This window comes from Mirounga angustirostris, unplaced genomic scaffold (genome assembly GCF_029215605.1).
Source record: "Mirounga angustirostris isolate CCGP_5_RB_7025 unplaced genomic scaffold, mMirAng1.0.hap1 SCAF_5, whole genome shotgun sequence".
NCBI classification, from domain to species: domain Eukaryota; kingdom Metazoa; phylum Chordata; class Mammalia; order Carnivora; family Phocidae; genus Mirounga; species Mirounga angustirostris.
Window position 1 is genome coordinate 52,944,408 of NW_026991713.1, and position 25,244 is coordinate 52,969,651.

Consider the following 25,244-nt stretch of genomic DNA (forward strand, 5'->3'; position numbering starts at 1 on the left):
AACAGTGGTGACAATAATATCATTAAATTTACCTTATCTGGCCTTCCATCCGCATCTTTTAATTGTATATATGGTTTTTTCCTAATTCTATTCAAATCCTCATGTAATCCATCTAACAGGAAAGCTAATAGCTCTTGACAGTCCTGCTGCTGGTATCCAGAGAACTGAGGTGCAAAACGTCCTACTTGTGTCTGTAAGGAAAGCAAAACTATAAAATCAGTTATAGGGACAAGACTGATTAAAAAAAAATTGATTCTCATTATTCACGGATTTCATATTTTGTGAATTCACCAACTGCTAACATTTATTTGTAACCCCCAAATCAACTTGTGGCACTTCTGCAGTCATTTGCAGATACGGTAATTACATATACATAAATACAAATAGATAATTACATATCTAAAAACATTTTTTAAGTAACTGATCTGTAATATAGAAAAGACCTGAGGAAAGAACAAGGAGAAAACATGGTAAAGTTTTGTACAAAGGATTTGGAAATATAAAATTCAATAATACTTCTGGGTCACTAGAAAAAATTACAAAGCTCTCATTTAGTTTCTGTGTGTAAAAAGAAGATAAATCTCAGAGATAACAGGAATGTTTGTGTTCATATATAATTTTCCTAGTCTTTGCAGTACTATTTATTTTTTATAAAACTGAAAAGAAATGTGAAAGAAAAAGTCAGATATCAAGAGCCTGTTTACATATAATCTTAATATAGTATCTAGTAAAATAAAACTAATTGGAATCATGGGTAAGGGTTGAGAAATAGTTTATCTAAATTAGCTTGTCCAAAGCTTAGAAACTTAAAGATAAATGCAGTAGTGGTTTGATTTGTTTTTTATTTAAGAACTAGTATATAGTTAATAAAATGTTGCCTAGATGTCCTATATGAGTATCATTTAAGTTGTCTGTGTTAAAAAATAGCTGAAAACTGCTTTTCTTTAAAACAGAACTCACCTGTAATAAATAGGAAAACTTTATCCCCCTGCTCTATCTCAGTGTCAAATAAATAAAAATCTTTTACAAAAATAGGAAAACTTTTTTAACTATATAAAACTAAATTTCAGCTCAATTCTTATTTGAATGACAAACTAAATTACTTGAGGTTTTATTGGTCCTAAGAGGTAACCATATAAGAATAAGAATAAACAAATAAGTTTATTCACAATAATAGAATAGTAAGAATAAAAATAAACTTAAAAGCTTAAGGATTATATTGAAAATAATTAATACGTAGTGCTGGTTTTGCAGACTAGTTTCATTTCAATAACTTTTCAAACTTACAACGACTCTCAAAATAAATTGAGTTTCTTAGACTTCAATGACATGCCCAAATTTAGGCTTTACATTTTTTTTTTTTAAAAAGATTTTATTTATTTATTTGACAGAAAGACAGCGAGAGAAGGAACACAAGCAGAGGGAGTGGGAGAGGGAGAAGCAGGCTTCCCACCGAGCAGGGAGCCCGATGCGGGGCTCGATCCCAGGACCCCGGGATCATGACCTGAGCAGAAGGCAGACGCTTAACGACTGAGCCACCCAGGCGCCCCAGCCTCTACATTTGTAATAAAAATTTATGTAGGTTTCTCAGATATGTACTGTATTCCAAAGCAACCTGCATATGCTCTGCTATCTCTTGTCATTTGTACCATATCAGTGTTTTCCAATATTTCATTATTTCCCTCCCCATCCCCCAGAACCTTTTTGGACATTTTAAAGTAATTATCTGTCCCATCCCCCACCCAGGAAATTTAACAGCACAGTACTGTGTATCTATTTGTGTTGAGTCCCTATGGAGGGCCACAAATCAATTTAACAGCTATGATTTTTTTCACTCCTTCCCCAAAGAACCTACTTTTGTCCTCTTGGGGATGATATAGCCCTTATTGAAAATGTACTTACTGTACTAACCTTAAAGGCTCTTGGCGTGACATAGCTAAATTTTCCAGACCACATTTGTTTGATCAATTCAGCATAAGATTTAGCTATTTCACCTCTCATTCCTAAAGGATTGTCAAAATTCAGTTCTTCTTGATACTTATCATTGAGGAAATATTCAGTAAGTGGAGGTGTGTTGCTCAAACACTGCAAAGAATAAAACACATTTTCAAGTAAAAGTAACCACACATTAAACATGTTAAAATGAAGAGAGAAACAAACTGACTTGCCATAATATACAGAGAAAAATTTAAATGATGGGCTCTTGAACTAATAAATAACTGGTCAAATAAACACTCAAATGATGCACTCAACTATTCATTTCCCAAATTTCAAATCAATTACTTATAATAAATGAAAATGCTAATATTTGTTGCTGTAAAATCTGCGTTAATTTTAACCACAGCAAACTACCTGTTAACTGGGAGAGAAGCTCAGAGTTTTCTTTCCTTCTTTTACTTGATTGGTAGAAATTATGGATTGTCTACTCATCCCAGGCACCTGCAAATTAGCCTGAGTAGGTAAAAACTGAGATAGAGTGCAAGCAAGAAATTAACTTTAAAGAGGTATTTACTGCTTCCATTGTCAATTCCTTATCATGAAAGAGCAGCCTTTACGTTTTCCATTTGGTCAACCATTTTTAGAAGGGACAGTACAGATTAGCTGAGCCTGAGGAAACCAACTTTTGTTATGTGAACTCTGGTAAGTGTGTTCTTAAATCAAGTTTTCAATACCATAACAATCCAATTTTCCTTTATGGCAAGATTAAAACTATGAATAAGTTCATTGTCCATCTCTTTTTCCATTTAGAATTAAATAATTTAGGATTTAAAATAAAATAGATGGCAGAAATATAGTTTTTCCACAATATTTTATCTCAAGATGAATAATTTTAAGTTGATAATACCATACAATTTGACTTAATTATAAATCCAGTATTACTTTATCAATTAGATGTCTAGAATCATCAAATAGAATATGTAATGACTGACAGACATATGGTCATATAGGTCACTTTCTTTTGCTGCAGGAAGACGTTTGTCTTGGGAGTCAACTGGCAAAGTACTTAAATGAAGGTAGTTGCTTGCATGTAAAGGATTCAAAACTCATTCTTATGAGAGCTCGGATTTATATGAATGGAAATCAAGGTTTTTCAAAGCTTGCTTACCACTCATTTGGATTAATAGTCTGGGATTAAAGTCTTGGTAGCTATGAAAAGTTCAGCCTGCTGGGTTCATGCCACTAAGTTGGGTACCATAAACTATGTCTATATACCATGTACTGTTTGGCTAAAATTTCAAAATTAGGCATGTTCGATTTTTTGAAATAAATTATAAAGTTCTATTTTGTGGTTTCAAATATGTTATGTTTACTCAAGTAACTATAATATCTATTTTGATATTTTCAATGGAATAAAAATAATACAGCTCATATTGGTAATCTGGCCCCAATCATAAGGCAAAAAGGGAGAACTATTTATAATATCATGGAATTTGTTATTATATAATTCTTAGGCAATGAAAATATAAAAACAGCTAAAAGTGTCTGGTTAGACTACATAGACCTTAGTGTAATTTTCAAGCCATTTTCAGCAGTAACAAATTTTACGTGAGCAGGAAGACAGAGGTAAGTTACAGTGTAGGAGGCAATTTGGGAAAGGATACTTTCCTACTTCTGAACTTCTTTTATACCTCAACCTTTCATAATCTTATACACCTTTTGAGATTCATTCTCTTTTCCTTTTGCATTATATGTTCTTTTAGTTATAAACGCAGGACTAGAGGTAGGGCCAGGCAACCCAGAACACACCATAGCTACATTAAATGCCATCACTTAGCAGTATCATCTGATTTAGTACAAATAGGATCAACACTATATAGTCAATGAGGCAAAGAGGAAGCAGTCTGACAGCATTTCCAACAATTAGTTTTCAAATCCTTGTATTTTTTTTTCAAATCCCTGTATTTGATCAGTTCAGGGTTATACTAAGAATATGATATCCCACTACTGTCTGTAACAGCATTATACAAAGAACCTAATTTATGGTTTTACCAAACTAAGAACGAAGTTGTACAAACACAAATAATTTTTGAAAGTTTTCACTTAATTGTTTACATGTATCCTTATCTTGCAAAGAGCTTCCAAATATAACTGAAAATCCTTTTCCAGTAGCATCCAGAGTGATCTTTGTAAAATTTTTATCTAATTATGTCACTTCCTTGCTATAAATCCTTTAATAGCAATTTCAGATTAAAATCTCAAATTTTTGAAAGAATCTGTCTTTTGCTACCTAGGTAGCCTATGTTTTGCTAATACCTTTATTTGACTCCATCCTAGCCTCATTTAATTACTTGTGGTTCCTTGACCTCCATGCAATCTCTCACTCTGTAAATTTTCAGTATCACTCCATCTATGTGAAACATACCTTCTTTGTCCTACTAACTTCTACTAAACCATCAAGATTCAGGATTCCTAGATTTCCTTATAGTGTTTCCTCCTGTATGTTTCCATATTGCATAATGCTCACTTTTATTACAGCACTTATTTTATAATATAGTGTAACTTTAATTTTAGTTTGTCTGTCTTGCTAAATGGACTGAGACTTTCATGAGAGCAGGAACCATAAAATCAATTATATATATATCTTCAGCACTCAGCATGTACACATGATTAATAAAACATGTTTTTGCCTATATTAACAAATGTTTTTATCCTCTTGGTTTTTTTACTCTGATCCTTCAAATGTTTGGCACAGAGTACTTAAATTTTTCTTGAATGAATTATTACTAAATGAGGCAAAAATATATTAGCTGGTAATGAATAATCTCAAAAGTTTCTTCAAGCACTTTTACTTGAATACTAAGCCAAAGAAGGACAGAACCTATTAAAAACTTTCCCATGCTTTTGTGCAACTCTTAATCTCAGAGTCCTGAGTTTGAGCCCCACATTGGGTGTAGAGTTTGCTTAAAATAAATAAGTAACTTAAAAAAACCCCACAACCTTCCCATGCTTTTGTTTAACTTTCATTCAATCCACTACCTGCTTTGTAGTGCGTCTCTGCTTGGATTTGTTTTAAGTCCTTGACACAGAGACCAGTGATTATTTTCAAAGTGACACATGTGATTTTCAAGTTGACTATAATTCAACATTACAAACTAAATAACAAAAATACACAAATAGTTTTAATGATAAGTGCTTATATTACGAGTCAAGGTATCATAACCAATATATTTTGAGATAACCCTTATATTTAAATTTAAACCACTGAGTCCTAAATGGCCCAAAAAAGCATTCTATTTGTTAAACACAATTTTTTAAAAACATAAGTATAGTTGACATACAATGTTACATTAGTTTCAGGTGTACACCAGAACATAATGTTTTAAGAAACTCAGAAGCTGCTTTTAAAAAATTTATACAAACACATATAAATATAGAAATTCAAAAGACAGCTTAAGTGTTCTACTAATGCACGTATCATAAGAGTTTAAAAACTGACACTGATGTCAGTTTTCTTTCTCATATTGAAAATATCTTTTCTCCCCGACCTTGAAAATATTATTCTTGAAATACTATAAAGACCACTTAAAATAATAAAAGTTTTCTTATAATTTTTAGTACAAATTTCAAGGTATAATTAGAATACAGGTCAAACAACCAAAATATTTCTATGCCTCAAGTGTTATCAGTATTCCATGCCATCACTGTGGCAGAAGGATTTCTTAAAATTGGTCATAATGCAGTTTGAGTTGTAATATATGCAACTCATTCTATCTTTTAACATGAGGCTATCTTAGAAACATAAACATCTTTGACAACTACAAGAAAACTGGGCACTTGGACTGGTTGCCATTAAGTACAATGTTTTAAAGAACAAATATTTTGACTGGTTCAATAATAAAAACAACCATAACCATAGTTCTGAAACATCTCTCTCAAAGATTCCTCTACTATAACAAACATCACTTTTCTATCTGATTGGGGCTGTCCCAAAACAATTCTTTTCTTAAGACATATATATATTAAAAGCCTTACATATGTAGACATAGGGAATTTCCTTTTCAGCCTGTAAGATACTTTACTACGGAGTGACATAATATGGACCTGAAATCACACAACATGTGTTGTGTGCCTACGTGGATGTATTTCTCACTCTCAATGATTCTTGAACTGTAAAACAGAACAAAACTCATCCTAACATACATGGCTTTTCCTAGTAAAATCTGAGAACATAGATATAAGTCTATCAGAAAAACAAAAGGGATTATATAAACAGTCTTAGTATGTTATTTCTGTGGCTACTTATGAGTTTTGTGACATTCTACCAGTCACATGCCATTTTGAGCTTCACCTTTCTTAATTCAGATTTTAACCCCCTGCCATTGACAAACACCAACACTTCAGTATTTCAAGGAGAACTACCTCTTACAACTATCACCAAAAAAAAAAAAAATGAAGTCCAAATATGAGGTAATGTCATAAGATATGCACCACGTATCTTAAGCCACATTTTGTTTATATCATAATGGTGCCTTATAGTTGTTCCTAAAATTGGATAGAATTTTGTGAAATACCATGTTAAAAGTAAAGCAATAATCAGAATGAAGAAAAGGATTCTGTACCAGTAGTTTCAGTTCTTAATGTAAAAGAGAGTAAGTAAAAATATATAATAATGAACAAGCAAAAATGCACTTGTTAACAAGGCTAAATATTTCTATACTTAAATATTTTTTATGATTCCTAGGCAAGTTAATAATGTGTGAAACTGACAAGAGCAATTGAAGATCTAAGGATTAAAATACTAAATTTCATATTTAGTATATATTAGTTTTGGCATTCATTAGTTTATTAGCCTTTGTGATAAAACGACCAGTTGGTTAACTGGAAGGTTCAGGATATAAGCAAGTATGAAAAATTGTTGATCCATGAGGAATGAGAATGCCTGGGTATGTGCAAGTTAATTATTTTGTAAGCAGACGTGACTACTAAGCATCTGTTCCTGAAAGTGGCTCTGTGGTTCTCTACTTGTGCTTATATATGCATTTAAAATGGAAACTCCAAATAATAAAGAATATTCTTGAATGTGAATTTGAATTAGGAGTCTTAAGACATATTTAGCCCTTAGTTTAAGGTATTAAGATTGAACCTTAGCATGTACTCCTTCTCCCTTTCTTAGAATATTCTTCCCCTCTAAGAAATTCCTACTCATTCTTTAACACTCATCTCAGCATCTCTTACAAACACCATCTCTTACATCTCCCTCAGCACCTCAAGGAAGAATAATATTCCTTCCTCTGAGCTAATTCTATACCTTGAACTCACTTATACTGCACTTATCTTGAGAGCAGTGTCCATGTCTAATTCACTTTTGTACCTCAGGGTCTATACCACAATGCCTGACACATACCTTAATAAAGGTTTGTTGAATGAATGAAAACTTATATGGCAGAAAGACCAGAAGCAGTCCTTAGAGAAATTGAGAGCAGTAGGAAAACACTAAAGAGATCTGAATTGCACCCTGTTAGAGAACTATAACCTATCTGAAAGTTCTATAAGTTCAAAAATAAAAGTCCAAATAATGCCTAGGCAAGCTTTCCTGATGAAGGAAAACAGCTATTGTGAATGCCCCCAACTATCAAGATAAATCCTTATAAGTAAAAGATATGTAGAGAAAAAATATTTGGAAATAGATTTTTATAAAGACTCTTCCCCAAATCTTCAACCTAGAGCCAGACACAAAAATTCCAAAGAGAATTCTTCTAAATAATCAAATGTCTTGAGTGGACATTCTGCTATATGGGTCGATGTATATAGAACTTTAACCACTGCCTCCATGAAGAACTATTTTTAAAAAGAATGCATATACCATTCAACTATTTTATAAAGTAATAATTCTCTATGAAAAATTCTCTAGTTGTAAATTTCCATACATCTAAAATTGTACTATTATGTGAGGTTATGGTTTTCTTTCATTGTTTAATTAGCTGGAAAAGCTACAATGCTCTGCACATAACTTTTCCTTATATACATGTACAGATCCTATTGCTCTTACATTATTTTCAAAAAGTTCTACCATTAAATGTTGTGATCAGTAAGAGTGATGTTTCTAGAGTTCTCTGAAAAAAAATGTGACCCATGTAAGAGTCTCAATTTTGTATTTCACTATAAATTTCTACATCATTTTTTTAATTGATGAAGTGAAATAAAGTTCTACTGTATAACCAAATCTCATCTGTAATCAACATAATTTAGGAAATGAATAATTAATAGCCATCCCAATAACTTGTAATGAATCTGGAATTTCCCCAGTACCTGGAAAATAGCCAAAGTAATCCCCTTCAAAAAGAGAAAGTTGTCTTTTGTAATGCTGAATATGAACCACTCCCTTTCTGTTCAGGTGCTCCAGAAGCCCAATTTTCAAGTGATCATGTATGCTCACTATTTTAGTAAACCGGTAACTAGAACAGGAAAGAAAACAAACTTAATTTTTGATTACCTAAAGCTTTGAGTTGTGTAACTCATTCTGTAACTGATCAAAATGTAATGCCACTCACAACCCTTTAAAAAAAGTAGCTAAACCTTCAAACTAACCAATACTAAAAATAAAAACCCAATCTAAAATGAGGAAACCATTTTATTTTCTTATGATTTAAAAATAAAACCTGAAGTAATCCATGGTTAAAATAACCTTAGAATAACCCAATATTCTTTTTTCCTGGATTTTAAGATTAGATGGAATAAGAATTTTCAGATTTGCCACACTATTGTTTTTCAGTTTGTCATGACAACAGTATAAACATTCTGAAAAGGTACTGTATAATTCTGAAGATTTCTGTTAATACTGGGATACTGGCTCTAGTTCTGTAAAAAATAGTGGATGAGAAAGGAAAAGTGTGATGTAGACTTTTACAATGAAGAAGTATAACTATAAGGCCGCCCTTCATCAAGTAAATTTTAAAAATGAGATATTTTTAAGACAGTCGGTATTTTGTTTTTGTTACTTTTTCCCCTAGGAAAGGCAAATCTCATTACATGTGAGAGATCAATTCTAAAGCTTCTCCACATATTTTGGGAAAGCAAATACAATTGTTCTATTTTGCTTTTCATTTCCAATCTCTTTTCAAGCTTTCTTTAAAAAATAAATTTAGGTAAGTAAAATATAAGTGGATATAACTTTGGGGAGCCTGGGTGGCTCAGTCGTTAAGCGTCTGCCTTCGGCTTGGGTCATGATCCCAGGATCCTGGGACCGAGATCCACATCGGGCTCCTTGTTCGGCGGAAAGCCTGCTTCTCCCTCTCCCACCCCCCCTGCTTGTGTTCCCTCTCTTGCTGTGTCTCTATCAGATAAATAAATAAAATCTTAAAAAACAAAAATAATGAAAATAAGTGGATATAACTTTAATTCATTTATTCTTAAAAAACTTTTAACTGTTTTTTTCCCCTTTCAACTAGTCAGAGAAGAGATCACTGGCATACACTCAACTTAAAATATTGGAATTTTACATAAAATAGTTTCAAAGGCAGCAGTTTTTGTTTTTTGTTTTGTTTTGTTTTTTTATTTGACAGAGACATAGCGAGAGAGGGAACACAAGCAAGGGGAGTGGGAGAGGGAAAAGCAGGCTTCCCGCCCAGCAGGGAGCCCGTTGCGGGGCTTGATCCCAGGACCCTGGGATCATGACCCAAGCGGAAGGCAGATGCTTAATGACTGAGCCACCCAGGCGCCCCTAAAGGCAGCAGTTTTGAATTGGACAAGGATATTGTTCTAACATTTGAATGTCTGTCATTAATCTGGGCATTACACTTAAGACCTAAATAAAATTAAATTTCATTTAAAGTTCCTGCTGTTACCCTTTCCTTCAAATTCTATGATATTTCATCATACACTACTTAAATTCAATGAAGAATTATGAAAGCTCTGGGAAGGACGAGAACTAATGGGAAACATTTTGTTGGCTAGGAAAGAAATATGCTTTTATTTTTCTCTCTCATCTATAGGACTGAGGGAGAATTCTAAATTTCTTAAAAAGACTACCCTGTTACTGACAGTGAGTAAATCTTACAATGTTAAAAAAGCTATGATTATGTAAAGACCATTAATTTTCATATTAAATGTTACAAGTAGAAATTAGAAGATCTACCTGCAATATAAATAAATTTGAAAGCTTCTGTGATAATGATTACACCAACAACAATACTATAACTTTCAGGCAGATGTATTTGAGGTTTTCAAACTACTAGAATATAACAGCAATTGTCTAAAATTTTTTTTTTTTTTTTAGTAACAGGCTATTTAATGAGTGATTTTATGTTCAATATTCAGTTTATAGGAAGGAAACTAAAAACAAATGGTTCTAATAACAATAAACTTTAATGTAAGTTATATTTATTTTAAAGAACTAAAGTGTACGAATTCAATTTTAATATTTAGTATTGTATCTGCTCTACCCCTTAATAATACAAAACTGGCTCACAATGAAATGAATGCCACTATTTTAGTCAATCAAGACAAAGGATTTAAGAAAAAAGAGTGGTTCTTTAAAATTTTATGTGTGGTTTAGTACCTTGCACATATTCCGTAAAGAAACATTTTTTAATAAATGGGTATTACAAATTGTGTGATTCATTGATCTTTTAGTTCTCCTGTGAAGGCATACAGGAAAGGATAGCAGAAAATTTCTAAAAAGTTTAACTGTTTTTTTACATTCTTTAAGGGAAACCACCATGTCATATACTTCTCTGCATCATTTCATTACATTAGGCCCGTAACGGACAATAAATACTTCAGGTGAGTTGAAACAGAAGTTTAAATACCATGTAACAGCATGAATTATATTTTCTGATTATTTTCATAATCAAAAAGAACCTTAAATTTATCTAATCACTCACCAAATATTTATTAAGAAGATAATTATTTCAAGAGTCTCTAGAAGTATAAAAATAATGTTCTAAAAGGCCTTTTTCCTATCATTCACCATGAAATCATTCAAGGAAATTATTTGCATGGTACTAGGGGTTTCTCTGCTGAGCTGTGATTAACATGGCAGCCCAATCCGAGAGCTATCAGATTGGTTACATTGCTGGAACGTAAAGCTACAGTATTTCTTGGACTTTATTATATATATTGGTAGGTTTCTGACTCTTCAGTTTCAAGAAGTAAAGACAGATACTATGTGCTATATAATTCTTTTTAAAATTAATGTGCTCTTTTGGAGTTTAGACAGTTTCAGAAATATCAATCTGTGACAGGTCAAGTTCTAAACATTTCTGGTATCTTTTCTAATGCAGTTCTTCTCTAACCATTTGTGTGAAAGAACTAATTTTTTTTTTTTTAATTTCCAAATCATCACAGACTGATACTTTCATAAAATACAAAAATAAACCACTAGAAAAATGAAATAAAAAATGACATATAAAAAACAAAGCCCCATTTTTTTATTATGAGATTTAATATATATAAAATTACTCTGACAAACAGCTAGAAAAGTTTTAGATCACTTACGCTTAATTTCTATGCTTATTTTATTGCTGACCATGCTATCTCATCCACAGACACACTGTGAGAAACACTGTTCTAATGTATTATTATCTGGCATTATATTAAACATTGGGGATATAAAAGAAAACCAAACACAATCTCTACTTTCATGATTCTCACTGTGTAATAGGTATTTATCCAGAAGAAAGAGACAGCGGAAAGGGGAGAGAGGTGGAGGTGTGGGAAAAGCAACCAGGGAAGAGAAAACAGTATACACAAAGAAGTTTGAAACTTAACAAATTCCAAGAACCTCTAGTTTTGGCTAAAGAGGTAGGTAGGGTCCCATTTGGGTTTTATCCTCTAGGTGACAGGAAGCAAGTTTTAAGCAAAGAGATAACATAATTATATTTTCATTTTAAAACAATGACTCTGGAATTAGTGTACTAAATGGAGTGGAAGAGGATAAACAAAGGAAAAAAGATAGGAGTTAGAGATATATTTCAATAGTTCATATAAAAGATGCTCAAGTATTGAAATAGTGTACTGACAGTAGAAGAGAAGATGGATATAAGTGACATTAAGAGGTAGTGGAATGAGGATTTGGGGTAATAAGTCTCAAGGTTTTGACTTGGGTTAGTGGGTGGATAGTTGCAACTATAAGGGAGTATAAGAGAGAAAAGGATCAGGTTTCTTGGGGGAATATGTTTGGTCTTAGTAGACACATTTAGTTTAAGTGTAGTATTATCTAGGCAGAAATGTCCATCTAATAGTTACATACTGAAGGGAAACTCAGGAGGGAAAATTATGGTTGAGACAGGCTGGGATTTGTCAATTAAAGTGGGTGTCAATTTCTCAAAGGTAAAGAGGCTACAAAGAACCCTGCAAACAAGAATGACCTTTTCAAAAGCAATTTCTATGGGGTGGTATGATGGTCACAGCAATGATGTAACAGCAGTTGATACTGACATATTGCTTTCTAGTTACCAAGCACTTAAGCAATTTATCTTCATTTAACTGATGAAGAAACTAAGAAGTTTCTTATCCAAGATCATACAACTAAGTAGCAGAACTAGGATTTGAATCCAAGCAGTCAGGTTCCAAAATCCATACTTGTAACTGCTATTGCTATGATTCAGAGGACTACTGAATGCAAGATGAAAAAATAGGGAGAAAGCACAGACCATTATTTTCAATTTTCAAGGTTGAGTCCTCTTCACTCTATTCCTTCCCACCCCCCCAATTAAAGAAAAAAAGACTTGACCATGTATATATGCTTAAAAGATACACAGTGAAGAGGTAGATTTAAAAGTCTGTAACAATGATATGATGATTAATGGAACAAGTCTCAGAGAAGACAGCAGAGGTTCCCAGGGAGATGGTGGTATAATCGTGATGACAGAGACACTTTAGGTATGGTACTCAGTGAGTATAAGAGGACTCTTTTTTTTTTTTTTAAAGATTTTATTTATTTGACAGAGAGACAGTGAGAGAGGGAACACAAGCAGGGGGAGTGGGAGAGGGAGAAGCAGGCTTCCCGCCGAGCAGGGAGCCTGATGCGGGGCTCGATCCCAGGACCCTGGGATCATGACCCAGGACCCTGGGATCATGACCTGAGCCGAAGGCAGACGCTTAACGACTGAGCCACCCAGGCGCCCCAGTATAAGAGGACTCTTAAGATACGTTATATTTTACTATTAAGAAATTCCTTATAAACAATTAGTAACATTTTGGTAAAAAATTTGTAATTTCTTTTAAAAACAGTTACTGAAGGGCGCCTGGGTGGCTCAGTTGGTTAAGCGACTGCCTTTGGCTCAGGTCATGATCCTGGAGTCCCTGGATCGAGTCCCGCATCGGGCTCCCTGCTCGGCAGGGAGTCTGCTTCTCCCTCTGACCCTAACCCTTCTCATGTGCTCTCTCTCATTCTCTCTCTCTCAAATAAATAAATAAAATCTTTAAAAATAAAACAAAACAAAACAAACAAAAAAAACAGTTACTGAAAGCTTTTTCTGTCAAAGTATTTACTACTTAGAATGGCCTTGGGCAATTATTGAAGAATCATTAATACCTCAATTATATAACAAATCTGTAAAAAAAATACATTCATATATACATAATGAATATACACATGTGTATGTATATTAATATATATGTGTCAATGATTCAGTTTATATTCAAAGCAAAATCTCTCTAAATGAAGGCCACAGAGTTTTTATTTTTAATTATACATGACATGGTTATAAAGCTGTGATTTTCTAGTAAACCCTTCAAATTCAAATGAACATCATCTTTGATGTAATTTAGAAGGCTATATGTTTATTCTCTTGATATTGTCATTCTCAAAATATTTTAGGTACTTCTCTTTAGAGCTGGCATACATGTGAAAAAGCATCAATATATAGCATACAAGGGGTGCCAATATGTGTTTATGTATAAACAATGTATTTTTTGCTATGGTAAAATAGATTTCGAATGTAGGGATTTCTGTGGTGGAAAAATATGGAATAAGTATGAGTTATGATGGTATATTTGTACCTCTGGTAATTCATTGCTATTTTAATGACCAAATGAACAAAACATAAGCCATTACCAATAACATACTCTACCAAACAAAATCAAGGCCTGACTCAGAAGTCACCTCCTTGGTGAAGCCTCACTTATTTCCCAAGGGCCCTCTTTTCTTTGCTTCCACAACATTTGGCTGATGATGCTTTCTATCCTATCACATAGTGTATCATATTTATTTATGTCTTTTTTCATTCACTACACCATGAACTTCTAAAGTATGGGCACTGTCTTTTTCAACTCTATTACTAATGGCTAGAACAATGCTTGGCACACAGTGGAGACTCAATGGTTGCTTGTTGGATTAGCTAAATAAATTAGCCCAATGAAAACAAGAAAATTTAGTTTAGTAGCTCTTAATTCCTTCGCCCTTTTCTCTCTCCAAACCTAAATGAACCCAATTACTTACTATATGAACCCAGTCCATCTATTCTATGCACTACGTAGCTGAACACTGCTAGAGAAAATTTCAAGTGAATACATTTCCACCATTCTGAATTGATGATCTTCAGCCTCAAATGAGATCTCAGTACTGCCAAGCAATCTTACTCTTTAATTCTTAGCAAATAACCTGGTCTTGTATTTTTAGGATAATAGAAGTCATTACAAAATCTAGAAACTACTTGCAAACAATCTTGTTTTCTCCCATTGCAACAGTAGTGTCTTTCCTCCACTTGAACGCTGTACTGTAAGGCTTAGTCCTGGGACCTATTTTTCAAAGATGCCCTAATTTAGATGCAATCATCCCTGATTTTAAGTATCATCTACAAGCAACCATATTTCTATTACTAACCTAAGCCTCTGGTCTGAATTCTATATCAGAATATCCATCTGCCTATGATGTATCTAACTTGGATGTTTCATGGGCATCATAAACTGAACATGCCTAAAATTAACTCATATTCTTTTCCCTACCCCAAGTCTACTCCTGCAACTGTGCCCCTCCTACCATCACTCCAGTTTCATTAAATGGTTATAACTATGATGCACAAGCCAGACACTAGAGACAAACGTGATTTCCCTTACTTTTCATTAATTTGAGTGCCTTCTACACGTCAAACACTGTTTTAGGTAATAGGGCTAGAGCAGTGACTAAAACAAAGCCCCTATGCTCACAGAGCATGTGTGAGTGTGAGCATGTGTGAGAGAGGTGGGGGGGGGCAGACAGATAAATGGGGATATAGCAGTGACTAAAACAAAGGCCTTGAGCTCATGGAATGTGTGTGTGTGTGAGCATGTGTCTGTGGGTGCGTTTGGAGTAGGCAAAGGCAGACAGACAAAAAACCCCAAATACAGGGCAACCCTCTCGGGTCCCCTTCCTCTTTGGGACCTTTCTACTGTTACTTTACTGTCGTTCAATAAACTTTGCTTTGCTGCCCACCAAACAACAACAACAGCAAAAACCTAAATATATAGAGAGAGCATGTGAGGTGGTTATGATTCATGTATGGAATGTGGGAGGGCAGTTACTACTGTATATAGAGTAGGCAAGGTTCTGACCGATTTTATATCACTCCCTTTCAAATGTTATTACACAGGTTCCTCACCTTTTGGTTCCTCAAACTTGCCTGTCCTAGAGGCATTGCACATGTTGCTGCTCCATCTAGCTTCAACTCTCACCTGCCTAACTCATACCCATTCTTTGGTCAGAGTTCAAATGTTACTTCTGGAGAGTATGACACCCAGTATAAAGTAGGTACTCTCCAAGTTCTTGTTATTTACTCATGGTACCCCATTTTTCCTCTTCATGATGCTTATCATAATTCACGATTTAATGTTCATCTTCTCTACTAGACTATGCTCCATGGAAACAGATACTGTTTTGCTCACAATGGTGTAATTAGTGCTTATGAGAGTGAAAGGAACTTAGCAGGCCCTCAATAACTATGTGCTGAGTAAATGAATGGATGACTTCATAAGTATATTTGATTAAAAAAAATTACCCAGCGTGACCGGCCTATAATATTCTGAGGACGATGCTCTGAATAACTTCAGGTTTTTGAAAATCAATTTCATCATCAAAGCTAAGAAAAGGGAACGTAATTCCAAAAGGAGTTCTTAAAATGTTTTGAACACTCTTACTATCAAATGAGTAAGTATGTATATAACCTCCTAGGAAACTGTTTTGATATATACAACAGTTACATTACTTCATGGGAGCATCTTGTATTAAGGGGGCCATATGTTTGACATAAACATAAAAACACTGTTAATGGTTGTACAATCTGCATATACTTAATGCCACTGAATTGTACACTTAAAAATGATTAAAATAGTAAATTTTGTTAAGTATATTTGACCACAATAAAATAAAACATTTTTATGCATTTCTTACAAGTTCATTAGTGTCATTTTGAAAGATACGTCTCAGAATGCTTTGAATAATAACTCAATTTTAATTCACTTATTAACTTGTCCTAGTGAATGACAAGTCACTTAAACTTTCCTTGCCTCAATTTTCTCATCAGTGAAGTAAGGATACCTTATGCCTTAAATGACAGACCTCTGTGAAGAGGAAATTAAGAAAGTGACAATGATATGAAAAACTTGCACTATGCAAAGAAGGGTACTGTTGTTCTCAGAGGCTGCAGGTTCGTTACTGGGCTGTTAATTTTTTAATATGAGTTTATGAGAATCAGTAATTTATTTTAAATATTATTATTAATTAAGCAATGGTTTTCAGTACCAACTCACTGACCCTCTCCCTACCCAGTATAGCATAGTTTACAATCACTCTAAAGGGCTGATTGGTAATACTTAACAACTGGATTCCATAAGTACAGTATTAAAAGAATATTGAACTAAGCAATTATTTGCAAAGTGACAACATTAATGAAGTTGTTCATGAGCAATAAGCATAATCACAAACTATTTCTACTCACAAACTAAAATAGAAAGGTGATTTTAAGATAAATGATATTAAAAGAAAAAAAGTCCAGGGGCGCCTGGGTGGCTCAGTCATTAAGCGTCTGCCTTCGGCTCAGGTCATGATCCCGGGGTCCTGGGATCGAGCCCCGCATCGGGCTCCCTGCTCAGTGGGAAGCCTGCTTCTCCCTCTCCCACTCCCCCTGCTTGTGTTCCCTCTCTCGCTATATCTCTCTCTGTCAAATAGATAAAATCTTAAAAAAAAAAAAAAAAAAAAAAAAATCCAGTAGATTAGGGACTTTTTAGTAATAAATACAGCACAGCCTCAGTTGACCAGAATTTAAATGTATACATTAAAACAAATAGACAAAAAGACAACAAAACAAGTCCATCAGAGGGATTTAGCATGCCTTTCCTTTTCTTAAGGCTCTATCAGTCCAATATCCTCTATTTCCTAGTGACACTATTCATAATAGCAATTTATAATTTAGAATATTAGCATGATACATTTTAGAATCTTCTAATTATAAAGTATTGAATGATATTAGTGTATATTTAATAAAGGAGAAAATAGATCTTAGAAAGCATTTGACCTCAAGAAAATAAACTGTTTGATTTTTGGGTGATAGAAGTAAATGTGGAACCACATTCCCTTTGTTTTTTTTGGAGGTGAGCAATTTGTAGTTATCATTATAAATTACAGACTGACACTTCTTACATTTTCCTTTAACTACAAATAAATATCCTTTCAACAGTTTAAAATCAATACAAGAGGGGCTCCTGGCTGGCTCAGTTAGTAAAGTATGCGACTCTTGATTTCAGGGCTGTGAGTTTCAGCTCCATGTTGGGTGTAGAGATTACTTAAAAATTAAAAAAAAAAAATCTTAAATCAATACAAGATACTTCAGTCTGATTATGTTAACTGCTGTCGTAAGATGTAATCCTATCTAGTGAGTATATGTAAGTAACCCTGTCTAGTGAGTATATGTAAATTGGTGTTGATCTGCCAGAGTAATGTAAATCTGTATTAGAATCAGGTGTAATTATTTATAACTCCTTGAAATCCCTGTATTTTTCCTCTAATCTATACTTATGTCATTCCCTAATACAGAATTAGGGGCAGATAAAACATTTAAGTCTATACTAATTCAGAAATAGAGGCATTAATCCTAGAGATATTTGTATGTTAATTCAGAAAATGTGAAGAATGCCAAAATAAGATTCCCTTCAGTATCTGATGTTAAGAAAGGCATGTTTTCATGACAAGAAATCACAATTAGCCAAGTTACACAGGTGCAAAAGTCATGCTTTTAGAGATACCCTGTCTCCCCCGGTTATGAAAACCATATTCTTAGAGAACTATGCTGTATATACTCTTCCCCAAAATAATATGCCTGAGAATTCAGGTTCTCCTTTCCCAGCCCCCTTTCTCTTTCTAAAAGAAGGAATACTTCTCTCTTACCCTAGTTCAAACAAAGGGAAAAGTAAAAAAATTGGTATCTGTGTTGAGAAAGTGAATGGTTCTAATACAAGAAAGGTCGTTTCCATTTCTTTACTTTTATCAAAATGGAAAGAAGACCCAACTGAGTTGTCATTTGATAGATGATTAAACACATTTTTGATGATAGTGCCATGTAATTTTTGGCAAATATAGGAACTGAAATAAGTGAGTTTAATTTCCTGGATTAGTGTCAAGTACAGCACAGGGAATATAGTTAATAATTTTGTAATAACTTTGTATGGTGACAGATGGTGACTACATCTATCATGGTTATCATTCTGTAATGTATAAAAATATCAAATCACTATGTGGTATATATGAAACTAATATCATATTGTATGTTATTTATAATTTTTAAAAAGTCTGCCCTAGGAAGAAGTATTTGAATTTTTAGCTATATTCTCAGTTTATCAGAAGAAATCATTTTCTTCAAGATCCTAAACTATTTTTTAAAATTCTTATGTCTCGGGTCAAATGATTCTTTTTCTTTTCTTTTTTTTTTTAATTATTTTTATTAAAGATTTTTATTTATTTTTTAGAGAGCGAGAGAGAAACAGCATGAGAGGGGCAAGGGTCAGAGGGAGAAGCAGGCTCCCCGCTGAGCTGGGAGCCCGACGCGGGACTCGATCCCAGGACCCTGGGATCATGACCTGAGCCGAAGGCAGACGCTTAACCATCTGAGCCACCCAGGCGCCCCAAATGATTCTTTTTCTGATGAAAACGATTTTCATTTATTAACTATAAATTTGGTTATTTGAATACAATTAGAAAGCTTCATGTTAATCTGGAATTGGTGTTCTAATAAATGCAAAAAGAATGTCTCAGGGTGACAGCAGAACAGCATTATTTTAAAGCTATAAAGTACTACAAACATAGAAATAATAGCTTCAGTAATGATTTTTCCAATATACTATATATTACAATATAATAAGGATCTAGTTTCTTAAAAAAAGTTATTTCTGCGTAGTATTAGTCATTAGTATTAGTCATTCTCTTTAAGTTTTTTTTTTTTTTAAAGATTTTATTTATTTCTTTGAGAGAGAGAGAGAGTGAGAGAGAGAGCGCAAGAGGGGGTAGGGTTAGAGGGAGAAGCAGACTCCCCGCCGAGCAGGGAGCCCGATGTGGGACTCGATCCCGGGACTCTGGGATCATGACCTGAGCCGAAGGCAGTCGCTTAACCAACTGAGCCACCCAGGCGCCCTCTCTTTAAGTTTTTTAAAAAAAACTTTAGGCTTTAGCATTCTTCTGAATTTACTGAATAGATTGAATAGATTTTTTCCTAACCCAACAGATCATTAAAAAAAAAGCTGACTTTAAAAATGCTTGGAATCCCAACTGATTGTACAATGTATGACAGGAATAATGAACAGATTCTTGATTATTATCATTTTTTTCAACGACTTCCTAGAGTAAGAAGCCCTATTACTTCCAAATAAAGAGTTTGAAAACAACCATCTTACGCCATGCTGCTTTCCAGTGGAAAAGACCATATCACTCCCCTGCTTCAAATCCATCTGCAGAGTTGCTTCTTCCAGGAAGCCAATCATGAGCCTCCTAGGCCTTGACAATGAAAAAGACAAGGGTTGGAGTGCTCCTCAATCTACTCAACTGATGCTAATTAAAATTACCTCCAATAATGCAAAATTTTAAAACTAGACATTCTCTCAAAGATTTAGGGCATTAGAAAACTATTTTGTTAACTTATTTGTACCACTGGGACATGGTGGTGTATGCCTGCAATCATTGAGGCCAGGGATAACCTGAAATCATGAATTCTGAGTTCTCTGAAGACTGAATATGCACAAACACTTGCCTACTAGTTTGCCTAGGGAGAGTTAAACTAACACTGCTCAAAAATGGAGATGATAAATACCATTATTGCAATAATACTAAGTGAAAAAGAATTAAAAATACAATTAATTCTTTCTTCATTCACTAGGTGAAATGAGACTTGTAGGAAAGCAGAACAAATAGAGGGGTTATCAAAAGTAGACTTTTTCCAGTTACTCTGCTTAGCTTGTTGAACTGAAATAAAACAAGACAAAATACCAACCTACTCCCTATTCATTTATGATGTGTTAGTTACTATCCTAAGAGCTTTATAGTCTTCAACTCATTTAATCCCCAGTAAATTCCTAAGATATGGGTCCTAATATTTTCCTCATCTGGTGACAAAAATGAATTGTGGAAATAACTTATATAGGGTAACACAGATAATAAATAAGAGAGACATGTTTTCAATCCAAGCAGTGTAACTCCATAACCAGTGCTCCTAATCTGTATTATTAATTTTTAATGTGTTCTTTTCTTTTTTCTTCCTATACTATAGTTTTTAGACTGTTCCTTAGAGTCCTGGGATCCCATGAGAATGCTTCTGGGGCCATTAAGGAAAAGTAAGAGAAAGCAGATGGGACTCTACACCCTTTACCAACCAAAGCCACTTCACTACATCTGTTTAAATATTGAGGATAAAATTAAACTTTTCATAGTAATAATTAAAAAAAAAAAAGATTCTCATACTAAAAGGCAAAAAGTGTGAAAATCACAGTTATCTAGACTATAATCTTCATGAGGTCAGGATCTATGTCCAAAAGTTTCTCATATGTTTCATATTCAATAAATATTAAATAAATTAAATCTATATGGCAGTACTATTCTCATAAAAAATTAATATTCATTCATACCATTACATCAGAGAGAACCTTGAATACAAATATAATTAAATTAATAACACTAATAATATTAAAATCACACTCAGATTGGTGCCACTTAGTTTTTAACCATAAGCAATCAAAAGATTTCATTACCTCAAGGCTACTGATGGGTTAATAAGCATAAAAGCATAATCCATTCTCCCATACAAAAAGTAGGTATGCCTCCCACACATATTTTTTTAGATATATCAATAATCATATTGCCTGAGGTACTAAAATGTCTATGTATTTTTTTAGGATTATTGAATACAAGAAATTACACTGAAATTCAAGTTATCAGTAGAAATATTTTCTGAAGTTCATGAATTGTCTTCAGTTTCACAGAAGTTACAAGGGAACTTAAAAAAAAAGGATAATTGAGGAAACTATCTAAAAAAATTATTTTGAAAAAATCTACTCTATTAGTTATCTTTAACCCCTTTGATCTGTGGGCCTAACAACTTACATACATGTTCATGAAACAGGGATAAAGGCTACCCACATCATTTTGTATTCCCTTTAATGGTGAGTTTTCAGCTTCAGAGTGAACATCTAAATCAATCAAAAAGCATAGAAGCTTTAAGAAAATAAAACTGAAGTATTAGCTTTTTTAATCGTGGATTTGAAATAAAAGGCAAAAGTAGCAAAAATAAAAACTCAGTTTTTTTCTCTTGCTCAAAGTGATTGGAGATTTTAGCGAAAGTACAGTTTCCAGCCAAGACACAGACATGAAATAATATTCACTGCTTAAAAAACCCCTGAAGTTTTCATCTAAAATTTTTCTTACTTTATGATTATTACCAGAAAGTAACAAACTATCACCCTCCTGGCTAACAAACCTCACTCTTAGGCTTTAATTTCAGTTGAAATGGAACATGTGAAGGCGATATATATTAAGAGAGGGTCAGCATTAGATTTACAAATTTATTGTAATAAAAGTGTTTTGAAGTGAGGCAATAACTAATAGAATGAAGTTTCTGATACCTTAAACATATACAAGAAAGTTCAACAAATGCCAAATCTAGCTCAACAGAAGTGATTAGAAGATTTAATTTTAATACTCATTTTTAAGAAATTATAGTTAACCATCTGGAGACAAAACACTAAATAAGACTGTATTAAAGGCACAGGAAACTAGAACGTAATAATCCCTTAGAAGGAATTCAGTTTGAATGAAAGCCAGAGCCGCTTCTGAATGATTAGCATGAACATTAACTCTTGTTCTCTTCTGACCCGCTCAAATTTTTAATGCCTAGGCTGTTAAAGTATTTTCTCAATCCTTGTAAGAAAGCACCAAGACTGATTTTAGATTAAAAACAAAACAGAACAGAACAAAACAAAACCTCTCAAGCTTTATCAAGTGTCTAGAACCAAAATAATTTTGGCAGTGCCAGGATAGGAGTTACCCCAAAATTAATATGACTTGGTGATATGAGTTTTCTGGTACTGATGTAACCACCATTATATAAAACATTTTCCAGAGATGGTACTACAGATGATTTTCAGTGGTCAGGCAGAAGAGTCCCACAGACATCCAAATAAAATTACAATCTGTATGGACTGTTCCTATCTCTGAAAGCTCAGCACCCACACACTTTACTTTGATATCTAAATAGCTGCCAGAATCATAGTATAAGTTTTGGCTTGCTCTTCTCAGATGAGTTCCTTTTCTCCTCTCCCAGAAAAATAAAGATAAAAATTTTTAAAAATTGTTTATTTAACTAGCACTAGGATCCTAGAAAAATAATTTTGAATAAAGCAATTCACATTAAAGCATGAATAATATTAATCATCAAAGGTTTAAAGGAAGAGTTTATTAACCCTACACAGTATCTGCTTGAGCAGAAAGGCTATTTTCTGAGTGGATCAACTCTAAACCAAGAAATCAGAAATTAAGTAATTATATCCCCTATGCATTTCTAAAAGATTGCCAATAGACAATTTTGACAATTAAATTCTAATTTTCCAAGAATACTGTAAAGACAATGGTTAATTTAGGAGACAAATGTATTAATGCCAATGTACAAAAGGCATTATTTAGAATTTTGGATTTTGGATGGTTAAAGAGTCCTATACTATTCTCAGATAGTGAAAAAGAGTTGTAATAATGTTCTTAATTAATCTATACTCTGTATTTAATCTATTATCTTTGGAGGATGCCTCCTGGGCATCAGAGATTCAGTATTAAAATATGAATTGAGAAAAGAAAATTACAGATTTAAAAATAAAATTTCAGAATTTGCAAAAAACCCAACCCCCCCAAAAAAGGACACCACCCCAAAAGGTTAAAATTGAAATATCAAAAATAGTATACCATTATTTGGGGCTTTTTGAAATGCAGAATTTTATTTGTAAAAGGGAAATGAAATAACCATCTCTAATTTTATAATTAGTGACAGCGATATTAAAAAAACATATAGATCTCATTATTTCAAAGTCGATCAAAGACATAAATATTCAACAAGCTTCAAGAGGGTATAGACAGAGCAGGAAGAAAAGGGAGCTCCATGGAGAGACAAAAGGAAAAAAGGGGCAGTGATCAATTATCCCCAAATTTAAAAGATCTTTAAGGGAAAGTGATTTGTTAAAATATGTAAGCAAAAGGAAGTTCATACAATTTTCTCATTAAAAAAAATCTTAATTTCACATTAAGGTTAAAAAAAACTAAGATCAAGTGTAAAAATAAATTTATTTAGAGTTACAGAACTGGTGAGCATAAAAGATTTATTCTCTAACATTCCCACCAATGTCCAAAAAACCATGACAGTTCTACTGAAAATATAAAGGAGTGATCTCACTCGGTTTCTTTTTCTTTTCAGAGAGCCTAGGTTTTCTGTTTGAGATTATATTTTTGCATAAAGTGATAGTTAATCTTCTACCATGTGGTAATCAATCATATGCCACCTGAGGAACTTGATAATGATATTCTACTAGCACTAGAATGAATGACTCAAACATGCATGTTTAAATCTTCCATGAAAATAGAAACTCTCAAAACATATATAATACTCATGTTCTAATATGTAAAACTCTACTCTTCTTTTATTGCTAATTTCCATGAAACATATGAGTTTCACTTTGGAAAGACCTACCTGAATAGCTGAGTTCATGAAACACGTATTTCCCAAGTTACTTAGGCCACAGAGGCCTGGCTGTTCATTGTTTCTGCCAGGTTCTGAATAATCATAGTTCTTATAAGCAGTATATGATGGGAGACAATAATTTGAGTTTTTCACACTGGAAGAAAACAAAGAATATATTTCATAATGCAGCCAATTATTACAATGTAGTTATATGAGCAGAGTACTTCAAACCGATTTGAGATAGGTGGTCAGTCATTAAATTTTTTTATTAAAAAAATTAACATTTACTTTTAAAGACATGAATCTAAATCAAAATAACCCCTTTAATTAAGATATTTCTCATCCAATCAACAAAATCACTGCATACATATGCCACACCAACCAATACAAAACCACTATTATATCTTTCTACCCTTGATTAGCTGGAGCAGCTCCACAGCTCGCTCCGTTCTTCATTGCTCCATCAAATTTAAAACATTCAGATTTTAAACAACACCCGCAGCAACAAATCATCTCATTTATGTCCCTTTTACATCCTGCTACTGTAACAGAATGAGAACAGTAGAAACAGGAGGAGTTGTACTTTAGTTACAGGTGAGAGCAGAGACTTCCAAGGCCTCTGTGACATCACTGGTCTGATGCATTGAAGATTCTATTTATAGTTTCTATGCTAGACCAGCAAAATCTAGTATTCAAATGCAGAAAAAAGTCTGGGGTGATCAGGGCTGCAAAAATGAAATGATTCTAAGCAAGTATATTCCAGTATTTGCCTTATCTTTCTTCCAGTTTGTTAGAAAATGTAGTTTTTTTACCTAGATGATTATAACCTTAGGATAATCTGGACTATCAGCATTATAAATATTAATCTTAAAAAAAGCTATATAATTTTCAACTTTAGAGATCAGAGTAATTTTAGTCAATAAGTTAAATTGTCCCTCTTTCTTTCTACATGTAATAAAAAAATAATTTTGTGGAAAAGGATCGATTCTCCCTTAATTTTTAATAGGTTATCTTATAAAATATTTACAATGGACACTTCAGATATAATTCAAAACCATATTTTCAATCATCATTTTTTTAATTCATGAGAACAAACCTCAATGAGAATCAAGGTCATGCTAAAAGCAA

The 25,244-nt window shown here is 33.3% G+C and overlaps 1 protein-coding gene across 9 annotated transcripts in view; it reads right to left on the bottom strand.

Moving 5' to 3' along the window:
- USP15 (ubiquitin specific peptidase 15) overlaps positions 1-25,244 on the bottom strand; it is a 127,975-nt gene that overhangs the window by 19,270 nt on the left and 83,461 nt on the right. For 5 of the 9 annotated variants that reach the window (XR_010411483.1, XM_045873066.3, XM_045873065.2 and 2 more), the window contains 3 exons: positions 24,126-24,270; positions 1,912-2,085; positions 33-191 (listed from right to left, as the gene is read on the bottom strand). Coding sequence is in view for 7 of the 9 variants with exons in the window: in XM_045873066.3 (XP_045729022.2) it covers positions 33-191; positions 1,912-2,085; positions 24,126-24,270 (478 nt within the window). In the remaining 2 variants the exon portion in view is untranslated. Of the gene's footprint in view, positions 1-32; positions 192-1,911; positions 2,086-8,250; positions 8,397-19,800; positions 19,901-24,125; positions 24,271-25,244 lie in introns of those variants that run through there. The other 4 variants (XM_045873068.3, XM_045873069.3, XR_010411484.1 and 1 more) reach the window with 4 other exon arrangements.